Source organism: Tachypleus tridentatus, chromosome 4, assembly GCF_004210375.1.
Source record: "Tachypleus tridentatus isolate NWPU-2018 chromosome 4, ASM421037v1, whole genome shotgun sequence".
Taxonomy (NCBI): domain Eukaryota; kingdom Metazoa; phylum Arthropoda; class Merostomata; order Xiphosura; family Limulidae; genus Tachypleus; species Tachypleus tridentatus.
In genome coordinates, this window is record NC_134828.1 from 60,389,636 (window position 1) to 60,415,192 (window position 25,557).

The 25,557-nt window shown below is 33.1% G+C and overlaps 1 protein-coding gene and 1 long non-coding RNA gene across 9 annotated transcripts in view; one reads left to right on the top strand and one right to left on the bottom strand.

The window, feature by feature from the left end:
• The first annotated feature begins 17 nt into the window (after positions 1 to 17).
• LOC143249231 (uncharacterized) lies at positions 18 to 23,867 on the top strand. 5 transcript variants are annotated; one of them, XR_013027665.1, is made up of 6 exons: positions 251 to 375; positions 4,398 to 4,443; positions 8,135 to 8,230; positions 9,792 to 9,864; positions 15,558 to 15,711; positions 23,633 to 23,762. It is a non-coding gene; the product is annotated as an uncharacterized LOC143249231 (long non-coding RNA). The 5 variants fall into 5 exon arrangements; XR_013027666.1 differs by lacking the exon at positions 15,558 to 15,711 and having other exon boundaries at positions 259 to 375; positions 9,792 to 9,870; positions 23,728 to 23,867; XR_013027663.1 differs by lacking the exon at positions 15,558 to 15,711 and having other exon boundaries at positions 262 to 375; positions 23,633 to 23,754.
• Positions 3,406 to 25,557, bottom strand: part of LOC143249230 (uncharacterized) — a 95,011-nt gene continuing 72,859 nt past the window's right edge. For 2 of the 4 annotated variants that reach the window (XR_013027660.1, XM_076498715.1), the window contains one exon: positions 3,406 to 3,984. Coding sequence is in view for 1 of the 4 variants with exons in the window: in XM_076498715.1 (XP_076354830.1) it covers positions 3,857 to 3,984 (128 nt within the window). In the remaining 3 variants the exon portion in view is untranslated. Of the gene's footprint in view, positions 3,985 to 17,398; positions 17,587 to 23,569; positions 23,835 to 25,557 lie in introns of those variants that run through there. The other 2 variants (XR_013027661.1, XR_013027662.1) reach the window with 2 other exon arrangements.

Genomic DNA, 25,557 nt, shown 5'->3' on the forward strand with positions numbered 1-25,557 from the left:
TTTAGAATGCTCTTTTACCAGGTTAATAATGACTACATCATGTTGTTGTTCCTTCCAATTTAAAAGTTGATAAGTTAAAAAAAATTCAAGCATAAATTACAAGTAGTCAAATTATAATCTTAACTGTGTGTGTTTATGGATTTTGACATTTGGGTCAGTTTTGAGTTGTTTAGATTAAAATAATATTGAAACATCCAATACTTTAGTATCAAATAAATAAATTTTGCTTTTACTCAGGTGCTCTGATTTGTATAATTTATTAAATTTTTTTTAATTTGGATATAATTTTTACTACAGACTATGGTGTGTGCAAATCAGATCAAAACAGGCTTTATCTGCATTCTTTGACATTGGCAAGGAAACCTCGAGTATAATGTAAGAATTCTTTTTTGTAGTAGTATTAAAATTAGTGTTGATATGCAAGGTAGATTTTAATTACTATACACAGGTATTTTATTGCAAATTCAATGTAGCTATAAGATGTTGCTTGTAGTATTACATCTCAGATTTTAGAGAAGTATTATTACTGTAAGTAATTACTCACAACAACTCGTTCCATAACTCAATGATCCTGTTAGAAAAATGAAATTACCTTAAATGTAATTCATTTGGTCCATTCCAAGACCTAATCTGTTGTCCTTTTAAGTTATCATCAGAGTATAGCTCAACAAAATAAGATGAAAGATCTTACCCTGCCCCTATAAAGTAATCCTTCCATCCCTGGAATAATCCTAGTTGAACACATTTCATTAAGTCAGTATCTTGGATAACAAGACCAAAATTGTTCACTTGGAATGCCAAGTGAGACTTAACATAAGGAGGTATCTTTTTTAAATCGTTTAATTGTGATGTTTTAAAATACATCATAAATTATATTCGCTATATTTATAGCAACAAAGAAGTACTTTTTTTGAATGGCTTGTGTGAATTGTTTTCTACCATGTAAAGACCTTTTTCTTTATTCATGCTTTGAGCTAGTTTCCATCTTTATTGAATGTGTGATCTAACTTAAGTCAAATGAATTATCCTGTACTTACTGTATTTAAATATCATTTAACAAACATTTGTTCAACTTACCATTTTACTTAGTTCATTCTGTAATACCTCAGAATCTTCAATACAGTTAGATGTACCCAAAGATTAATTTCACCAACAAATTAAGATAAATTGCTAATTATACACTTAAAAGATAACTCAAGCATTAATCCCTGAAGTACTTCTAGAAACTAAAACAGCACCAGTTGGTATAGAAAATCTGAACCACTCCAATAAATTTTCTCTCTGTTACATTCTATATGATTCCATTAAATGTGTAAAATTAAAATCTTCCATGATTATTGAATCAGTTTTCTTATCAGTAACAATTTTGATCTCATCATATAATATACCATATGTATTCAACATCGTGACCAGTGTTTTATATTTTCAATCCTAACAGGTTACAGTTCATGTCAGAAAAACACATTCATTCCTTTTAGTAATTGTCCCTATTACAACATCACATCCTAATGCAGCTGGCTGCCTCCATACTGCCTCTCAATTTGGCACTTGGATGTTAAGAGTTAAGATGTGTCCAGTTTTTTTTTGTTTTTTTATTGCTTGCATGAAACCTTTCAACATCAATTTTTATTTGATACTGAATGATAAGAGTTATCAGTTTAGGCAGGGAACTGTGAAGCCACACATGTGGCTGCTCATTCCAATGTATTGTTGTTAGGCCCAGTAAATCATTAACTTATTCGTTTTTCAAATAGATCTGTTTGTTGTAGGTCTATTATTAGTGGTTTTGAGTAGACATTTTCGGTGTGTTCACTCACTGATGATATACATACATATATATCATAAAAAAATAATAATTTTTTTCTACATTGTATCAAATAAATCAACCTGTATCATGAACCTGTGTTTAGACCTAATATATGTCTGATGGTTTGTAAAAGGAACTCAATAGGCCTTTTCTTAAAATAGTCTTTGTCTGATTATTTTGGTACAGTTTGATAAAACACACTGATATCACTGCAGCAATCACCCCTTGTCAGCAGCTAGTTCAACCTTATCTTGAGAAAATGCAATCAGACAAGCCCATGACTCTTCTTCTGGGTGGTGATGTCCAAACCATGATGAAAATTGTGCTCATGTATCTTAGGATGGCTGGTTCGGGTGTTAAAACTTTTATTAAAATAAAGTAGAGAACAACGTTTAAACCTTCTTAGGTCACGTTAATAAATGTTTTAATATCCACAGGGGCTGCCTTGAGATACATTTTTACTTCAAGTAAGTTTCTTGTCATCACAAAAAAACTGCTCAATCTTGTTGTGAAACCAGATATATAGAAAACATTGAATACAAAGCTCAAATTGGATTGATATAAATTGCAGGAAGATGATCTCTTGGCTTATAATAAAATCAGCATTAGGTTTTCTTCAACAAGGCTTCTTTCTTAACTAGAACTAAGTGACAAGCACAAAAATGGTGTTCAGAATACAGTATAGAACAGAATTACTAGCAATGGCCAAGACGTTGTTGAAAAAAGTGCTAATTATAATAAACTGTAGTAAGAGACAATATCTGCTTTTTCCCAGCAAGTCTTGCTGTTGTAAAGTGTTACATTTCTTAAAGGAAATTGAATAGGATTCTCAACTCCTTTGTTGAATTTGACAGAGTTAAAATAAACACTGATGAAATCACAAAACAGTTTACTCAGTTTCTTCACAATGAGTTCATGGCTAATTTCAGTACATTTAGTGATTTCAACTTGGAGAATAAAAGAGCAGATGCATTTTTGGAAAAGCACTTTATAAAGTATCCAAATTTGTAGAGTGTGATGGAAGATTCTTTCTGTCTTGTCACATGGACAAACTAGTTTGGAGACTGGAATCTCAGTGAACTCCAAGGTGAGAATGTCCTAAGCAAAAGGATACACACAACACAAAAACTAGTTTGTGATGCTAATAAGCATGCTGTAAGTCTAGATCATTCTGCAAATTATTATATTTGTGAAAGGGGTGAGAAAAGCATTTGGAAACAGAAAAGTTACAATTTAAACAAAAGTAAAATTGGTAGAAAAGTGAGAAAACCTAGATTAACTGAAAAAAGAGAAAAACGATTGTACTTTGACATACAAACCCAAGAAGTCTCAAGTGATGAAAAATGTGAAACCTGCAGCAGTAGAGATGAAACTGAATCTATTCTGAAAGGTCATTAAGAGAAAAACCATGATTGGATCAAGTCAAAGAAGAAATGGAAATGTGACACAGACTGGGACATTGATCTTTTTGTGCATAGAATATTTATGTCAGTGAAAATTATTCCAAACATTTGTGAAATTGAAAACATGGCTTGGACAGTTGATGTTTTATTGATACATATAATATATTTTATTAAATAATTAAAAATACACCAAAATAGTTTCTGAATACTATCTTTATTTATTTTGCAAATTAAGCTCTTAACATTAATACTGTGTACTCATTTGTCAATTTAAAGCACAATTATAATCATATTGTTAAAATGGTAACCTTCATGACAGTGTGAATTCTGCTTTCCTGGCCCTTGAAACCCAAAAGAAAGTCTTTATAAAGTTCTGGAATTTGTTCTGCCAAGTTTTATCCATTGATAAAACTCATAATTCTTCATCCTCTGTTGTTTCCATTCTTATCCCTTCTCTTCTTTCTTATATTTGTCTAAGGCAATGTCAAACCTTTTAGGCAAAGTTACTGTCAAAGGATTTATCACCCTCTCCCAAGATTTTATTTTCATCTGTTTCTCATATCCCGTAGCACTGGGGGATTTGGTCATCATTCTGTCCCATGTTTCTAGACCTTCCTGAGTTTATAGTGATGAGTTTTCTCACTTCTCAATGTTCTTTTTGTTTGAAACTTTGGATGACCAAGATTGATGTTTCTTCATATTCCCATTTTTGCAGCATCCATATTTTGTTGTTAGTTGAGTTAAGAAAGTTGAAAATGACAGCAGGTAGAGTTACTAGTTTTGTCACAAATATAAATGGGAAGTAATTATAAACATCTGAAAATAAGTTGTCTAATAAAAAATTTATAATTACTGTTATAAGGTAAAAACCTGTCAAGTAATATAGAATTGAGAAAAATAAAGACATGTTTCACAAGTATTTGCAAAAAAAAACTGTATGTTTCAAAAGTATTTGCAAAAAAAAAACCAAAAAAAACTTGTCTTTGCTTTTGTCAATTCTGTAATTATGGAGTTTCTCCAAACATTAATAGTTTCAGTTCTTAATCATATATTAAGTGATATGTTACTTCTTTACACATGTATACAAAATTTGACTTGCCATAGATTTTTGTATTAGCTATGGAAACATTTATTTAGTTATAGGCAGGTTATTAATTAACTATTGTGTTTTCTTTCTTTGAACATAGGGTGTATTCATTCATCTGTAAATCTGTTACTTTTGGTGGTTACAAGGTGTGTATAAATTTGATATATAATGTTTAGTAATTATTTGTATACTCTAGTTCTTACTAACAGATAAATAATTGTTTGAATTTATAATATTTAATATTTGTAATGAAAGACAAGGGGTATATATACTTTCACACTAACAACAAACTAATTTGCTATAAAAATTACATCAAGGTGCAGGAACATAAATTTAGCCAAAACCAGTTTATCAAATGTAAAGTGTGTAAGACAGAAAACATGTGAGCAGTGATACATCTGAATTTCAGTTTGTATTGAACAAACAACTGTGGGTAGTTTGCTACAAGACTGTTACAAGTATATATTTGGTGCATTAACATGTCTTAAGAAGCTCTGTTATGTTTTAAATAACAATATAATTTCTAAGTTCTTGTTAGCTTACTGCCTTAAGGAAGTTTAACTGTTTTATTATAATTGCACAAAGTTGTTTTTTAGTAAAAGGATTTCAGTTTTTGTCATAAGCATTTGATAGCATGACAAGTGGTGAATATCAGTAATGAGATATAATATACTTTAAACTTGATGTTATTTCTTGAAACTTTGTAATAGAAAAAAATAGTTGAAAAATCATTTGTTTTTCTTTAATTCATTCATAAAATCTAAATGGAAAATTGAAAATGTGGCCATAAGAAAGAAAGAAACATATCAGGAATTTAAAATTTACTGAAAATACTATATCTTTCTTTTTCTCAAAATTAAGCTTTGTCAACTCTTAGTTTAGTTCAGCAACACTTTCACAATTAGCTTTTTTTCTCTGTTCAGAAGTCTGAAACAATATATGATACTAGGATGTATTTTATTAGAATAAGATATTTATGTTTGTTTATATACTAAGAAATAAAATTTTGATCACTTAAAATATTATTAGAAATAAAAATGAATCATGAAGCAAGGTGCTTAAGTTTAACTCTTTCAACCTGGCTATTGTTTACTATGGATGATGGAGAGTTTGTTATACCAGTTACTATGGCATGAAAACTTAGCCAATAATCTATATCTTAATAGTATGTAAGTTTTAAGTTCTAATTCTGTAAGGAAATATGTTTTGAAATATCCTGAATTCCCCTAGTGTTACACAGTAACATATTTTCTCTTTTTATGTAAAAGTCTATGGTTGGTCGTGGCTTAGTGGTTTGTGTAACACCAGTTAATGGCAGTTACGAAACAATGTTTCTCCAGACTTTGGGAACATAGTTGCACTCTAAGAATCATGGTCTCTACTTGGTCTTATATCAATAGACCATTAGTAGATACTGTGTATTAGCTGTCTTCTGTCATGTAAAAGTTAGGGACAGATAGTTTAGATAACCTCTGTTTAGCTTTCAAAAATATATGAAATAAAAATAAAATGAATAAGCAATGTCTATTAAAACCCTTTTTACAACTTTTAGTTAAAAGGTAGGAAACCAGTTGAGTCTTAATAAAAGTTGTGTTTTCAGATTTTAAAAAAAAATGTCACCATTCTAGCTACTTGAGTTTTTAAGAGATCATAGTCATTAATAAATGTATATGTATGTATCTTGTTGTACATAGTTAATTCTCTTGACTCAGTTGCAGTATTCATGCTGACATGTAGTTTACAGATTTAATACCATTCTTATCATGTTGGCCAGTTGTTAATGAATTCACTAGTTACATCCTGTTATCACAAAATCTGCTCCATACCTTTGCTTTGTAGGTTTATTACAAGAGTATCAGTTGAAAAGAATAACCTGAAACTTTGCTGTTGACCAGCTGCTTTCCTCTTTATCTGTCAGTTTCAAAATTAGGGACATATATATTTGCTGTGCTTGAAAATGTTTAAGACTGGAACAACAATTTTTAATCTCCTCATCAAGACTTGAATTCTAAGTTTGATCTCAGTTTTTTGCAAATGTTAAATGCTTTTTCTGACTTTTGTCCTATAGGTAATATAGTTTAATTTTTTTTGTTGGAACAAATGTTAAACAGCTTTTATTAAATTCAGGTACTCCAATTTATAAATTGTACTCCTTTCCAGGCCAATTCAATTGAACAAAATTAAAATAAGGTAGCTGCTGTAGGATTTTAAAATCATACCCTTAACTGTATGTAAGAAAAATTAATTGTTAGTTTTATTCATACAGACCTGTTGTAACATTTGTTATCAGTCACCTGTTGTTTTGTTATTAGTCACCTGTTGTAACGTTTGTTATCAGTCACCTGTTGTAACGTTTGTTATCAGTCACCTGTTGTAACGTTTGTTATCAGTCACCTGTTGTAACATTTGTTATCAGTCACCTGTTGTAACTAGATAATTTTAAAAAATAATTATTATGTTGTGTAAATACTATTTATGTATTAATAATATTGAATAATTTTATAGTTGTTTCTGTTACAACTATCAGACAAAAGAGCTTACCACAAGTTTTGGAGAATCACTCATCTTCTGTGTAAAGACAATGTGATATTAACTACAATATTAATGATATTTGTGGTTAATTGTTTTCTGGGAAGGTTGTAGGCTCACAAGTAATATGATGGATAAATAGTTTAGAAAATGTATTAAAAGGGTACATGTGGTTCATGGACACTTAAATTATTATTTTTTCTTAAATTATCCTTTCATTTATTTCACCTCATGGATAGGCCATTTGGCATAGTTTGTATTAAGATATGACAAACAGTGCAACAATATGATAATTCTGAGCTTTCTTAATATATCTTCACAATGCCTGGCAAAATTTTGTTAAAGATTACAAATAATTTGCAAACCGAAAATAATATTATTTTAATTAAAGGTTCTTTATTTTTGTATTCTAGTTATTTGCACTCAGATTTTGAATATTTTGAGTGTTATCATCAACATATTGTGCAATGAAATATTTAAAATTAAAAGTAGAAAAAATATACATACATTTTAACTTTTCATCAAAGGATGTTATATTCTTAATAGTAAGTTTTTTACTTTGTCACAAAATTTAATATTTTGATGTTTTAGAATCCAAAGAAATTTATTTCTCTTTCCTTCCAGTGTCTCCTAAGTAGCTTGAACAAAGACTGTGTAAACAGAACAATTAATCTAGCTTCTCTCTGTGTACTTGCTATATCTAACTCACAGCTAGAAAATCTAACAGTTAAAACTTTGTGAAATTGTTCATCAAACTGAATTTTAAGATTTCTCCTTTAAGGGTTGTTTTTAAATAAAGAAATTAAAACATAGATAATATAAAACTTTGGACTAGAATGTAAACTGTGATACTAACTTCATTGATAATAAGATTGCTTTATTAATTTTGGAATGTTAGAACATAAATTCTTATGATGTGCACAGTATAAGGGTGCCTGTAATTATAAGGTTAATGTGTTTTTATATATTTATATTTAAGATACACAAATTTCTGTAAAACTTTATGCTTCTGTTATGTAACAAAGAGAGGTTTGTGTTGGAGGCAGAAGATGTGATTTCTCATGACAGGTTAAGTCAGCTAAGTTTTAATATGCAGACATTAGTCTTTGTTAAGATAACATTAAATTTGTCAATAAAACCCTTAAAATGTTCAAGAACATATGCGGTGTGTACCACGTTTCACATTTACAATTCTATCAGCTTATGTTTTCATATGTGGTATAATTTGCTTTTAGGGGTGGGTGTATATATGCATAAATTTACACACACTACTATTTATATTTATAAGCAACACATTATTTTTAATAGGTTCAAAAACCATATGATTCAGATCTGTGGGTTGATTTTAACCTGGATGGTCAGAGTTTATCACTTTAGTGTGCAGACCTTAATTGGGATGAAGATGTGAGTTTTTTGTGTAAAGTATTAATTTTTTAGTGTGAATTTCTCTAGTTTAATATAACAATCATGCAGTTTTACTTAGTGCATTATAAGTGTAAATGTGTGAATTCCTTTGTTATAAATATCTATTTGGATCTATGAATTTAATTTTGAATAAAAATCACACCAGCCAACTTGTTTTTATTTTCACTTTCTAAAGTCTAAAAGGTTTTGGTGTACTTATTACTAACTGCTTGGACATTCTGAGTTTAAATTTCCTCCCAAGTGATTCAACAACACATTTGGAAAAGGGAAAACAAATATTGAGAGCTTTTTTCATGTATACTTTTGTCACCCTATGATCTATTGAAGACTGCACTTGTTTTAATAAGTTCTAAATTGTTCAAGCATTTTTGTAGGTTTGTTCACTCATGTAGTTTTGTCAATGAATGCTTATTCTCAGTTTTTTGTAAGTACAAGATGAGTGAACTTTAAAGATAGTAGAAATTATTTTCCTAATTCAGTCACAAATTTGTTTACTGTCTGTGAAGTATACATATTTCATTACATTATTTACATAGAAGCACCATTCCTGTGTACTGGATAAAAGGGACAGTATATAAAAAACACACACACATTTATACAATAAAATATTGTTAAGTTCTGTTGAGAAGTCCTCACTAGTGTGTAATAAGATACTCATCATATGATTAAAAACTTTATTTTTAATTACAGACATATCAATTATACTTTGTAGTTATTGTTTAGTATACATTATAATTTCAAGTTTAACATCTCCTTTGTATTATGTTGTACTAATGATTTAAAGCTGGAGACAGTCTACATGTTACCTACAAATACATGAATGAACACATGGAATTTAACTAGGAGTAGATATCACTTAAATAATCTAGCTGAGTCCTTGTATCCAGTTATACAATGAGAATAACAACTACCCCATATTTCTTGAAAAGTTTAAATAAAAATTCTCAACTCCAGATTATGGAGCTTTTATTAAAGAAAGCCTCTAATAACATCAACCCCTTCATATTTAACCATTAACAGTTTCTCATTGTTTTTATTTGGTTGCTATTATTATTTTAAAAGATGCAATATTTGTACTTATCTTTGATCCTTTCTTTATAATATCTTCTCTTAAAAATATTGAATCTGTGTATGTATTATGTTTATTGTACCTATCATTATATTGTTACACTTAATAATGTTTATTTTTAAGTTAATCAGAATATTGTGATCCAACTGTTTCAGGTTTTAATGTTGGTGTTGGAGTTTTAAGGCAATACTGTAATGAAAGATGTATTTTGATATTACTGTGTTTTTAATATTTATTATAAAATTTTATTTCTGCTTGTTGAATCAGATGCAAAAACTTGATTTGTTTTGAAGCTGTTGACTAAATGTCCAGTATATCTTTGTTTTTTATAGAAACTAGAACATAAACTATTGGTATATATATCTTTATGACTCATAACACACATTTGTCATGTATTGTAAAACTTATTACATTGTTGATGTACCCATGAAATAAAATATCTCTAATATTAAAATTAATCTTTTATATTAGGTGTCTAACTCTCAGAGCTTATGGGAAACTATCATGTTGGAGAAAAACAATGTTGTTTGCTGTAGAACTGCTTGTAAGTGTATCCTTTCAATATTAATTATATTAAAATTTTCCTAATGCTCAAAACTCCTTATGAACAACCACATTTAGGTTAACACATGTATCTAGTATTTTTACCTAAATATAATTTATATGTAAATTTGTATGCTCATTTAATAGGACCAATGCATTCCCAAGTGAGAACACAAGTTAAAATAGTTACTAAATTTGCTTTGAGCACAACATGACAGTTACTGAGAGAATACTTGCTATCATACACAAAACTGCTATTTCGCTCACATTTCAGTCTATCAGATTTACATGCCACTAGCCTTGTGCTAAATCCTATCTAAAGTTGTGTGTTTAATGTGGACCATGAAGGTGCATGATGACATCATGAAACAATAGTTCTCCAACAAAAGGAGGGCAACACAACATACATGTGCAGTAAATTCCCTATATGCTTGCACTCGTGATAACTTCATTCATTTCCTCAGCAGACCTGTTAAAACTTTTTGAGTTGAATTGGATGAGATTTTTATTTCTTTATGAAACATTGATTTGCTTTTTTTTGGTTGTTGTTGTTGTTACAAAAGCTTTAATTTTTGTCCTGAATTTTCAAGGAATAATTACTTCAAATATGTCTTGTATGGGCGATGTGTTATGCACACAAGTTTTATTTATACTTTGTTTATTATGGAATAGGTTACTACCATTGTACAGCATTTTGTGGGAAGCTTGTTTATTGTGGAGGAGGTTGCTACCATTGTACAGCATTTTGTGGAATCCATCATGCATCATATTGCTTTCATTCTCTTCAACCTGTGTGTTGTGATCATCATGTTCTTTGCTCAATAATTATAATCCTTGTGATTATTTAATGCTTTCTACCTCACCTGACAGTAGGGTTCATGCTGATTCCTCTTTTGAATAGCTTTGCATATGTTCCCACATGCCTTGACCTTCACACTTCCATGTCCTAACTTACAACTGTTTGTTTTTCCTTTTTTTAGATTATCTGTTTTTGAGATCTGTATCTGCTTAGAGAGTGAACCCTTCTCCTCTGTTTAGCTCTTTAGTTCCCAGTTTTGCAATTTCTTTTCTGCACCCTTCTATGGTATTTTTCCTTTCTATACTTTATGTCTGAGGTACTTCATTGTGCTTCAGAATGATTTTTAGAGATTTATTCCCCTCTTTTGACCATGATGACCTGTACCCTGTTTGATTCATGATGATGAGAAAACCCACTTGTAGAGAAAAATATATATGTTAAAATGGCTGGTATGGGTTGAGAAAATTCTATGTAGAGGAGCGAACAACATAGAGTTTTCTCAACCCATACCAGCCATTTTACATATATATTGTACCCTACTTACTTAGTTCTACTGTTGAGACCTGTTTGGTCAGGATACACTCCTTACCATTGCATGACTACCTACTTCTTATCCTTTTTTTGACCTGATGTCTTTAGTGGTGTTCTTAATTCTCTGGAGTCCATGGGCCAAAGCAGCTTGGCATCAGCCTTATTTACTTTCTCTGATTTCTCATCTTTCACAGCCTTGCTGTTCCTTGACAGACTCAGTTTATTCTAATATATTTGTTTCACCTCTGAAACTTTCCCCTTCTTCCTGTCCTCCCACTACTCAGTGTCAGATTTGTTGCATTTTTTGTCAGCAACTATCCTGTTTGGTCATGCCCAATATTCACACATCTGTTTGTCACTCTTCTGCACTTACATGTTAATTCTACAAGTTCTCATCCACCTTCTTTCTTTCCACTTCATTTTTTCTCTTCTCATTTTATTTTCTACTCCTTCAGACCCACAATCTATCTTTGTTTTCAAGGATGTGATAAAAGATCTTGTGGCCAAAGATACTGTCAAGGAAGTATAAAACTTTTTTTGGGTTTTACTTTTGTCTCTTTGTGCTCCTTAAGAAGACCATGGGCTGGTGTCCAGTAACACCTATTATCCTTCAACTGATCTTTGGCTGTTCCATAATTTTAGATAGAAGATTTCTTTTCTCTCCATTGGCCATTTTCACCTGAACTGTGGATGACCACATCCTGATTGCTCCATCCTCTAGACATTTGATACAGTTTGTTCATCACAATTGTGTTTTTCAATTTTATGCTCTTCCCTTCAGCACAATTCTTGCTCCTCATATGTTAAATTGAATGAGGAAGACCCTCACATGCAACCTTTACAGCATGGAACTGAGATTCCATTTCTACATTGAAGAGTAGCTCCTCTTAATCCATTTCCAGCTGGGGTAACACAGTGAAAAGATCTGTATTCAACCTTCACCTATCACATAAAGAATATACACTAAAATACTTCATTTTAGTTTTCTACCTCAACTTTGGTTATTAACAACACCAGTATCACATACCATATTCTACAAAAATAGAAAGCCTAACCACAATGTTTTGCATAGAATATTCTTAGCCAATCTCCAGTATTATGAGCTATTAGGGGATTATTACCATTACAACTGAAGAGAGTATGATTGCTTGCATTTTTATAGGTGTTGCACTTTAAATTTATTACATAACAACCAACTACAGTTTAAACTACAGTGCAGTTCATTTTCATATAATTATTTCCAAAACTTTAGACTGTAAAAATATTATCATTACTACCAAACAAAGGTAAAGAAAGATCACTGTTTGTATTCTGAAGACTCACATAAAGACTAGCTAATTTTTTAGCTTGCTATTAAAATTACAGCAATTGCACTCCACAATTTGCAAGCAAAGGAGAAAAGGCTAAGCTCGGCTGAGATGGTAGTTGAAGAAGACACCAAGGTATTCTAAATAGTAGCCTCCTGAAAATGAAGAAAGGTGTTAAAAGAAAGGTGTCTTATGTGTGATAGAGAATAGCATATTGCTGTATTCCATTAGGATCTCACTTGTGTGTGATAGAGAATAGCATATTGCTGTATTCCATTAGGATCTCACTTGTGTGTGATAGAGAATAGCATATTGCTGTATTCCATTAGGATCTCACTTGTGTGTGATAGAGAACAGCATATTGCTGTATTCCATTAGGATCTCACTTGTGTGTGATAGAGAATAGCATATTGCTGTATTCCATTAGGATCTCACTTGTGTGTGATAGAGAATAACATATTGCTGTATTCCATTAGGATCTCACTTGTGTGTGATAGAGAATAGCATATTGCTGTATTCCATTAGGATCTCACTTGTGTGTGATAGAGAATAGCATATTGCTGTATTCCATTAGGATCTCACTTGTGTGTGATAGAGAATAGCATATTGCTGTATTCCATTAGGATCTCACTTGTGTGTGATAGAGAATAGCATATTGCTGTATTCCATTAGGATCTCACTTGTGTGTGATAGAGAATAGCATATTGCTGTATTCCATTAGGATCTCACTTGTGTGTGATAGAGAATAGCATATTGCTGTATTCCATTAGGATCTCACTTGTGTGTGATAGAGAATAACATATTGCTGTATTCCATTGGGATCTCACTTGTGTGTGATAGAGAATAGCATATTGCTGTATTCCATTAGGATCTCACTTGTGTGTGATAGAGAATAGCATATTGCTGTATTCCATTAGGATCTCACTTGTGTGTGACAGAGAATAGCATATTGCTGTATTCCATTGGGATCTCACTTGTGTGTGACAGAGAATAGCATATTGCTGTATTCCATTAGATCTCACTTGTGTGTGACAGAGAACAGCATATTGCTGTATTCCATTAGGATCTCACAATTGTGTGTGATAGAGAATAGCATATTGCTGTATTCAATTAGGATCTCACTTGTGTGTGATAGAGAATAGCATATTGCTGTATTCCATTAGGATCTCACTTGTGTGTGACAGAGAACAGCATATTGCTGTATTCCATTAGATCTCACTTGTGTGTGATAGAGAATAGCATATTGCTGTATTCCATTAGGATCTCACTTGTGCGTGATAGAGAACAGCATATTGCTGTATTCCATAAGGATCTCACTTGTGTGTGATAAAGAATAGCATATTGCTGTATTCCATTAGGATCTCACTTGTGTGTGATAGAGAATAACATATTGCTGTATTCCATTAGGATCTCACTTGTGTGTGATAGAGAATAGCATATTGCTGTATTTCATTAGGATCTCACTTGTGTGTGATAGAGAATAGCATATTGCTGTATTCCATTAGGATCTCACTTGTGTGTGACAGAGAACAGCATATTGCTGTATTCCATAAGGATCTCACTTGTGTGTGATAGAGAATAGCATATTGCTGTATTCCATTAGTATCTCACTTGTGTGTGATTGAAAATAGCATATTGCTGTATTCCATTAGGATCTCACTTGTGTGTGATAGAGAATAACATATTGCTGTATTCCATTGGGATCTCACTTGTATGTGATAGAGAATAGCATATTGCTATATTCCATTAGGATATCACTTGTGTGTGATAGAGAATAGCATATTGCTGTATTCCATTAGGATCTCACTTGTGTGTGACATAGAATAGCATCTTGCTGTATTCCATTGGGATCTCAATTGTGTGTGACAGAGAATAGCATATTGCTGTATTCCATTAGGATCTCACTTGTGTGTGACAGAGAACAGCATATTGCTGTATTCCATTAGGATCTCACAATTGTGTGTGATAGAGAATAGCATATTGCTGTATTCAATTAGGATCTCACTTGTGTGTGATAGAGAATAGCATATTGCTGTATTCCATTAGGATCTCACTTGTGTGTGACAGAGAACAGCATATTGCTGTATTCCATTAGGATCTCACAATTGTGTGTGATAGAGAATAGCATATTGCTGTATTTCATTAGGATCTCACTTGTATGTGATAGAGAATAGCATATTACTGTATTCCATTAGGATCTCACTTGTGTGTGATAGAGAATAGCATATTGCTGTATTCCATTAGGATCTCACTTGTGTGTGAGAGAGAATAGCATATTGCTGTATTCCATTAGGATTTCACTTGTGTGTGATAGAGAATAACATATTGCTGTATTCCATTAGGATCTCACGACCCACGTTCTTCAAACAGATTTATCACTGCTGAGAATATGAAAGGGAAATACAAACTTCTCTCGTCATTTTGACTTGTTTGAAAATATATACTGGAAATAAGAACTTTGATAAATGTCTTGGCGTACCAAAAATGATATACCAAATATTGTACTGGGGATTAAAGATGTAAGTCTCAAACTGAGGGTTCACCTTGAAGATTTACAAAAACAACATACTGAAAAACTGTTTACAGCAATGGACACTGTGACTATAATTAAACCCAGCAGTTACATTACGAGTGATACAAACAGTTTCAGAAACTCAAACGAAAGCATTATTTACAAAAGTGCTAACGTTACATAAAAGTTCAGTGACAACGCTGTCTTAATAAAATAAGAAAGCTGGTTGTATTTTACTTTTGTAACATCGTTGTCTCAATAAAATATGAAAGCTGCTTGTATTATAGTTTAGTAACATCATTGTCTAAATAAAATACTACAGTTGGTTGTATTATAGTTTAGTAACATTGTTGTCTGAATAAAATACTAAAGTTGGTTGTATTATAGTTTAGTAACATCGTTGTCTTTATAAATTACGAAAGCTGGTTGTATTATAGTTTACTAACATTGTTGTCTTAATAAAATACCACAGTTGATTGCATTATAGTTTAGTAACATCGTTGTGGTGTTGACTTTATTAAATGTTTGTGTGTGTTTTCTTATAGCAAAGCCGCATCGGGCTATCTGCTGAGCCCACCGAGGGAAATCAAACCCCTGATTTTAGCGTTGTAAATCCGTAGACATACCGCTGTACTAGCGGTTGATATTAATTACTTGAGTTATCCTGGATGTTGAACCTTAACTTGGGACACAGTGATGGTATGTAAAATCCATATATATTTTAACACTACACGTAGAAAGCACTGGTCAGAGATACGGAACTACATCCATGGGTAACCCTTTATGAGATTAGTGTGTTCGATTTACAAAAGACTAATTACTGCCACTAGAGAAGGATTATACGAAGAAAATTAACTTGAGAAAAGTTACTTCAATGTCTTTGATTTACGATGTATACTGAATGATCAACAGTTGTATAATTTAAAGTTATTCAAACAAATGATACCAAATATCTATAAACCTGGTGATGGGAGAGTTGGTTATCTATAAACCTGGTAATGGAAGAGTTGGTTATCTATAAACCTGGTAATGGGAGAGTTGGTTATCTATAAACCTGGTAATGGGAGAGTTGGTTATCTATAAACCTGGTAATGGAAAAGTTGATTGTCAATAAACCTGGTAATATGAGAGTTGGTTATCTATAAAGCTGGTAATGGGAGAGTTGGTTATCTATAAACCTGGCAATGGAAGAGTTGGTTACCTATAAACCCGGGAATTGGAGAGTTGGTTATCTGTAAACCAGGTAATGGGAGAGTTGGTTATCTGTAAACCTGGTAATTGAAGAGTTGGTTATCTGTAAACCTGGTAATTGAAGAGTTTGTTATCTGTAAACCTGGTAATTGAAGAGTTTGTTATCTATAAACCTGTAAAACAACGTAATAAGCTTGTTTTTATATATGATTTTTGTTCAACGGTACTTTGTTTTTATCTAAACAAATTTGTTTGATGAATGAACAGCAGAAGTTTTACATAAATTGAAAAAGCGAACAGATTTCTTTAAGATCACTGGTAAAATATCAATTAAAGACAATATTAATATAACACCGTTTATGTTTTAGCAGGAATCTAACCAAGGATTTTAACTTTCCAGTTTATATATTTAATACTGGGCCTGGCATGGTCAGGTGGGTTCAGGTATGTGACTCGTAATCTGGGGATCACGGGTTCGAATCCCTGTCACACCCTTTTCAGCCGTGGAGGCTTTATAATGTGACGGTCAATCCCACTATTCGTTGGTAAAAGAGTAGCCTAAGAGTTGGTGGTGGGTGGTGATGACTAGCTGCCTGCCCTCTAGTATTACACTGCTAAATTAGTACAGATAGTCTCGAGTAGTTTTGCTCGAAATTAAAAACAAACAAAAACAATTTAATACTGACCCCCCCCCCTCTGGAGGGCCTTAATGACTATAGAAATTCTTCACAGTTTATTCTTGTTATAATAAATAATTAACAGTTTGATCTTTTGTCAAATAACTAATTCTATATTGAGGAGTTTTGACCCAAAGCTTAAATTTTCAACTCTTATCAAATATTTTACTTACGAAAAGAAGCAGTAGTTTTTTTCACCTATAAGAATACAAACTGCACTTGAATGAGTTCTCGGGTGAAAAGATAGTTTTGTCATTCACATTACTCGAATATTTAACTTCAAACAAGCAAAAACCATAAGGAATATATGATATTGTAGAGTTCAGTATTGGTCATTATCATTGTTCTGTAACCAGTTAGCACTAATATTTGGTTGAAAGTATGCATACATGTGACTTTAATGTCAAAGCGGTCACTGGAAGATTTGGTTGTAGTAAAATATCAGCCTGAGTTTAGAACAGCTACTACAAAACCCGGACTGTGAATCCAACAATTCACGGTTCGTTACAGTTACCCACCAAAGAGGCTTCCTAATTTCATGCGTCATAGGTGTATTGTGTACGACAGTCAAATCTCACTATTCGATCATCAAATGGTAGCGCAATAGATGGCGTTTTAATGATGTCTAGCCACTTTCATTCGGGACTATCAGTCAAAAAGTAGGAACGGTATTACCTAAATGCCCTAGTGTTGCCTGTGTGAAACTCTGAAACAAAAAATAAACAAAATCATCTGTTATTTTATTAAAACAAATCTTTTGTTGAGATGAAACATATTATAAGCTACAAAAAATGGTTAAAAGTAGTTCACAGATCTATACAGGTGAATATGTGATCATCTGTGAAACAGGAAGAACCTCATAGAGATGATTTACAGGTGTATTTAAAAGAGCTATGTGATCATCTGTGAAACAGGAAGAACCTCATAGAGATGATTTACAGGTGTATTTATAAGAGCTATGTGATCATCTGTGAAACAGGAAGAACCTCATAGAGATGATTTACAGGTGTATTTAAAAGAGCTATGTGGTCATCTGTGAAACAGGAAGAACCTCATACAGATGATTTATTTTTATTCTATTTTGTTCTCTAGTTTCAATGCCTTTCTTATGTGTACTACAACACAGACTTAATTTATTAAAATGTCTTTAATTAATTGTTATGCGCATGTCTGCTTCCATGAAATGTAACTTAACCTACCAGCATCTCGTTCACGAAACAAACATTTCTACAAGAGACAAAACTATACACACAATTTCTTCGGTCTCTATAGAAAACTGTTCTAGTGGTTAACGTATCAAGACTGTGGATTACAAAGTTCATGTCCCGTTGCCCTTAAAACAAACTCTGCATTTCGAATCAGTGAGTAAATCTGACAGTGAAGTGTAACTATTGTGTCAGATAAGTTCGTACAGGGTTCACTATTTGAAGAATAAGAGGTTTGAACAAAGAAAGACAGAACATTGCAATATTAATTATAAATAAAATGTGATAATGGTATGTCAATCAGCCAATCTGACCTCCTGGTGGCAATTATTAGATAAGTAACAGATCCATGAAACATTTAACTAATTATTAAACATCTATTTACAGGTAAAAACAATGTAATAGGAACCATTATGATATTACCACTCTAATGAAAAAAATAACTAGTGGAAAATATGTAAATATTAAAACAATTATATATATATTATAACCATACAATATTCAATTCGTAAACCAAAACACACTGCATGAAATTAAAAAAATACGCTGCACATTTTTTTTCTCGAAAAAGTGATTCTAGAGTACGTGTTACAACGTGAGATTATAAAATGTATCCTATATTTTGGAAATGACTGTTGAAATAGGACCCACATTGCAGCTCCAATTCGCTAGTCTCACATAAGAAAATTAGAAATTAGAAGAGTGAGATGTGGGTGCTCAACATCCCACATCTGTATCACCCTTCACTGCCTGTTGTGGGAAGGTGACTGCTCTCCCATGAGAGAATAAGAAAAATATAAACATTAAAATGAAATAAATAAATAAATAAAAATGAAAGGTACTGACATCTGGTGGTAAGATAAAACTTACCTCTTGAAGTTAGCATTCCAGATTTTCAATTTATTATACACAATAACAATACAAGGAACAAAACACCAAGTGTATACAAAAATGTACAACAATGATATGGAATGAAATAACAAAAAACATAAATATACAGTACATACAGCTATGTAAGGGAACACGAAAATTACAAAAGGAGAAATTGGAAAAAAAGATATGTATACACACATGCATATATACACTAAATATTAAATTAAAAAATGAATCGGCGCATAAAACAATATGTACTGATATGTACAAGTAACTAAATCCAAAAAACAAACAACAGAAATGAAAGTAGAAAATTACAAATGACTAAAGAGAATTACAGAAAAAAATGAAATACAAAGCTTAAAGAAAAAATTTAAAAACCCAAAAATTAAGAAGGATTTAATTACAAAAAAACAGCCATACAAACAAACATTCCACATAATATACAATATGTACAAAAAAATTATAGGATACAAAAATGTACACACAAAATAGATAAAAAAAAATTATGAAAATACAAATAAACAATAATTACATAGAACAGACAATCTAGAAAATCAGTCTGATTCCGCTACCCTCAAGCGTGCACACCGGTGAGACGTCCGGGCACCAACAATGATAAAGAGTCCCTCCGATTCAGTAACTAATAGTTCGCATCAAGGCGGAATAACAGTTTGTATCTGGTCTTATTTTACAGAACAACACTGGAGCCCCCTCAAAAAGGAATTGAGTACGGGTAAGCCAGATGATCCTGATATGGGGATGTGAAAGGTAAAGGCCAGGACACTGTGAACGGGGATCAGCAAGTGATCAAAACGGTCTCAACCGAGATCGATGGGACACGGAAAAGGTGAGCCACCTTCTTCCGTCCGATGTCCAACAAAGGACCAACATGTAAAGGACACTATACCTGAGTATGACATGACTCGGCGACACTGATACTGGACAGGTATAATCGTTCTCTCACCGGTAAAATGTCATGAAACCCTGAATGTAAATATCAACATGGCACAACATTCCATGGAAGAGCGGGGTGGTGTTGCTCTATCCTGTGAATACAGTCTGGAGGAAGCAGACGGCAGAGAGTATTGGAATTCGCCGGAATATCACGTGGCATAGCGTGACAACGTCTGATCGCTGCAACAGTGTCAGCATACCAAGTGGGAGAATTAAAACACATTGGTTTATTCAGGCCCGGTGAAACACAAAAATGTCTGAACCAATCAGGAAATGAGCCAGTTGGCTACAGGGATGATCCTCCCAAGAGAGACAGCATATAGTGGTGGACAAGAAAGGCACTCGGTCCACACACGTGGGATGTCCACTCCTCTCATGAAGGGTGGCTTAACTAAAGACACTGTCTCAGTCTTACCACTCCACAGACATGTCACTCAACAGCTCGCGCACAGCAGTCGTTCAGAGGAAGTATCTCGCCAAGATACCATAACAAGTGGAGAAGCCTCCTCTTCACCGCTTCTGTCAAACAAGTTAGCAGGGCTGTAACAATCTTGAACTGCCAAACTGACACGTTATACCATCTTCCCACAGGCAGCCTCAGGACTGGCAATGAAGGGAATCCCAAAACACTTGACTGGAGAGGAAGCCCATGCCAAATCAAATGGAGTATCTGCAGATGAGGCCCACTTGCCCAACTCCCAAGCCCTAGACTTAGTGTAGTTGAGCTGAGCTGCACTACCCTGAGAGTACTTGTTAACAATCGCCCTTGTTGAACCCAGGTATGTTTGGTTTTCTAGAAATCAGTTCATATCATCTGCATAACTTACATACTTGATGGATGCCCCACCTGGGAAACGAAGGCCACACATTGAAACTTAGTGATACAGATGAGAGAGCAGGTACGATCACTAACACATAAAGAGATGGCGATAATGGACGTCCTTGACGAACACCCTGACAGATGTTAAACTGGGCATCAAGTATCCATTCACTAAGAACATGCTCGAAGAAGACGTATAGAAAGTTCGTACATAAGCTGGAGTAAAAAACCAAACCTCTCCAGAACGTACCGCAAATATTTGTGGTAACTCAATCAAAGGCCTTACTCTGATTAAGTGACACAAAAATTTTAGGGATGCTCCTGTCCGTGATATAATGTAACAGGTCATATAGAAGTACCAAGTTTTGATGGATACTTCTTCCTCACACATTTCAATGTCAAGGACAAGACGGCATGACAACACTGAAATGGGTATACAGGGTTTCAGAAATAATCTTTCCATCCACACTCAAGAGTGATATGGTATGCCATATCTTTGGACTGGGAGAGATCCTTAGAGATTAACATAATTAATCCATCCAGCGTACCCGAAGGCATGGACCCACGGGTCAGACAGTAGTTAAAAAATTCTAATGAAAAGGGGCCCAGTAATATGCCATACATGGTGATAGAATTCCACTGGTAAGCCATCCAGTCCCAGACACTTACCAGATAGCCACCCAAAATTCATTTAGTGTAATGGGTTTCAAAACGTCGTCAGACCGTGATGGATTAAGGGTTGTCAAGAACTGAATGATGTCTCACCAAATATCCTCACCCACAGTCGAAGCCGAATATAGTCAGCTATAGTACTTGAGGCACGTGTTGAGGATGTCAGTAATGTCTGAGGATACCTGACCATTGTCTCTCAACAGATTGGAGATGTGCTTATATTAAGACTTCTCCTGTGCCTTACAGAGTGGAATCATAGTAACATTTCTGGGATTAAGCAACTTCATCAGACTAGAAATGCTAGTCCATTGATTCAAGAAGTTTGTTTTGAATTACGCGCAAAGCTACACGAGGGCTATCTGTGCTAGCCGTCCCTAATTTAGCAGTGTAAGACTAGAGGGAAGGCAGCTAGTCATCACCACCCACCACCAACTCTTGGGCTACTTTTTTACCAATGAATAGTGGGATTGACTGTCACATTATAATGCCCCCACGGCTGGGAGGGCGAGCATGTTTGGCACGACGGGGATCAGAACCCGCGACCCTCAGATTACGAGTCGCATGCCTTAACACGCTTGGCCATGCCGGGCCTATCCCATAAGTAATGTCCCATTTTGGGTTCAGAAAAGAGAAAGTATTTCAAGCGATTTTAATGTTACTTACTCAATAATGTATGTTCCATTATTATTCATTACTTCCTGCCAACGATTCACAAGCTTCTGAATGTCACTTCTGTAAAATTCATAGGGTCTGTAGGAAAAGAATACAGAGAAAATAGTTTTGACATCTTCATTGGAATAGATGATAATCAGATGTAGCAAGGTCTGGAGAATAAGGAGGATGTGGAAGTTTTTACCAGTCTAGCTCTTCAGTCTTTGCAGATGTAATCCTTGCTGTATGGGGCCATGCATTATCCTGATTTAACACAACACCTTTATGACTGATCAAAGGATGGCTCCTTTCTTTCAGTGCAACATTCAAGCACTCTACCTGTTGATAGTAGAAGTTTGATGAAATCATTACATTGAATGAAAGCAACTCACAGTGAATCACACCAACAATATCTCCCAAACGTTTAGCAAGACTTTCCTAGGGTGGATGTTCATTTTGGGCTGTGCTTTAGCCAGTTTACCTGCAATGAGTCATTGTCTACGGCACTTAACATTTTTATAAAATATCCATCTTTCATCTCCAGTCACTATCTTGCTCAATAAAGGTGAGCTATGTTCAAGATAGAGCAGAGAAGTGCAAATGTGCACTCTTGCTCTAAGGTTGGCTTCTCTCAAATCATGGGGGACACATTTTCCAAGTTCTAACACCTTTCCAAGCTCTTGCAGATGACAGTGAACTGTTAAATGGGTTAAATCACACTTCTGTACTAGTTCAACTGTTACAGCATAATCTTCATCAAGTGCAGCCAGTAACAAGTCATCATTAAACTCAACAGGACGACTAGAACATGGCGAATCACTTAAGCTGTAGTCACCTGATCTGAACTTCTGAAACCACCTTCGACATTTTCTTTCATTTAGAGACTCTGCACCATAAATACCTTGAATGTTTTGTGTAGTTTCTACCGCACTATTGCTTTTCTTAAACTCATAAAGCATTATATGCCTAATGGGCTCCTCAGACACATCCATCTTTATAAGGGTGTAATTGATTAATGATCTGAAAAAGTGGAGTTGGGTTAGTTTCTTTTATTTGTCTGAACATTTCTATACACGTCCTGCTATATATTTTAGTCATTAAAGCCTTATATAAAGAAGAAATGATGATACACTTTCTGTATTAAATTTTTGGACATTACTTTGGGATGGTTTGATATATACTGGTCGAAACAAATTAGATGTCATCAACTTATTGATAAATATATATAGAAACACCTAAATTATAAAGGGAAACTATTAAATGAAATAAATGTGTTTGTGCGACAACATCACCAGTTACTTATATGTCTTATGTGCTCCTCAGACACATCCATCTTCGTAATGGTTATTTGATTAATGATCTGAAAAAGTGTATTGGGTTAGTTTCTTCTATTTGTTTGAACATTTTTATGCATGTTCTACTACATATTTTTGTCATTAAAGCTTTTTACAAAGATAAAAATGATGATGAACTTCCTGTATTAGCTTTTCAGACATCACTTACGGGATGACTTGATATTTGATAAACGTTTATTAATTGGAAAACTACAGATATATGACAAGGAATATTTACAGATTTCGAACATTACAACCAATCAACTTCAGAAAATTAACTTCGGACGTCAGTATTTCTATGAAGGCATGACATATCTTCCTTGATGAAAAATTAGCATATAAATCTTTTAAGGTCAGCTAAGAACAGAACTAGCTAGCTTCCCGTCAAGTGAATTGTACCTGTATATCAACAGAGAATTCATTCGTTCATCATGAACTGCCGCTAAAAGATTCAATTCCAGATCAGATAGAAGAACCAGCACTGTTTGTAAACTTTTTAAAAATTATTTGTAATAACCACTATTATAAATTGTATTGTTGTTTGTATATTCAATTTATCTGTCTTAAGAAAAAAAACTGTGTGTATCAATCTAGTTGGTAAATATCATAAATTTAATAAATACCAGGATTCAATTAACTTCTAAATTATCAGTGATGTCGAGAAACCCACTTGTTGAGAATTTATATGCAAAAACGGCTCGTTTGGGTTGAGAAAATATTTTACATAGAAGAGCGAACAACGTTTCGACCTTCTTCAGTCATCGACGATGAGGGTCATGACGATGACCGAAGAAGGTTGAAACGTTGTTCGCTCTTCTATGTAAAATATTTTCTCAACCCAAACGAGCCGTTTTGCATATAACTTCTAAATTAATATTTCTGGCTGTTTAAAATCATAATACATAAGATAATAAATCGGAGGCTCATCCGTAATAAACTATATTACTTAACCAGACGTATCAATTTTCATTGTTATTTGATCAAAGTTTTTTTTAAAACTGCCCATGTTAATCACTATATGAATTTTATTTTTTATACTTGTTTATAAAGTGTTCTGGTTAGCTTTACTTTTCTGAAAACTTTATAAAATAATAAAAACATGAAATGAATTTAGTTATAGAAAAAAAAAAGACAAAACAATGCAGACAAAACAATGAACAAAGTAGGAATAAAACTACCACAATGAACAAAGTAGTAAAGCAGACAAAACAATGGAATAAAACTACCACAATGAACAAAGTAGTAAAGCAGATAAAACAATGAATGGAACTACCACAATAAAAAAATAAAACTACCAGCAAAGTAGTAACCACAATGGAATAAAAAACTACCACAATAAACAAAGTAGCAAAGCAGACAAAACAATGGAATAAAACTACCACAATGAACAAAGTGGTAAAGCAGACAAAACAATGGAATAAAACTACCACAATGAACAAAGTAGTAAAGCAGACAAAACAATGAAATAAAACTACCACAATGAACAAAGTAGTAAAGCAGATAAAACAATGAATGGAATAAAACTACCACAATGAACAAAGTAGTAAACCTGATATCAACATAAATTAACAGAAGAAAATAATACATGAAAGCTAAAAAGTTAAGCATAATAATAGGAGAAAATATAACAGCAGAAGAAAACCTGCTGCAAATGCAGAAAACTAAATAAAATTAATAATAGAAGCAAATCGAATAGTGGAATGAAGCAACGTGTGAGCGCAGACAGCCCTCGTGTAGCTTTGCGTGAAATTCAAAACAAAACAACATTTGAAATCTAAAAAATTAAACATAATAAAAGGTAAAATGTTTAGCCACAAAGAGCTATTTATAATAAAAAATAAGCGTATTGATTTTCCAGAATGTTTGAGGTTGATCTAAAAGTTCATAAGATCACCTTTCGTTACGTAAAAACTCAGACTTACATTATTTTGAACTTTAATCCAAACAGTACTTGCAGCAATTCTTAGAAAAAATATTACCTCAGACTTACATTATTCTGAATTTTAATCCAAACAGTACTTGTAGTAATTCTTATAATAAAATATTACTACGTTCTGTGTAAATTTTCATTTTATCTAGCCTCGACTCCCTATAAAACAAAATTACTGAAAGTATTGAACTAGACAAAGGCTCAAAAGTAATGTTGGCGGGAGGCAACGCTAAGC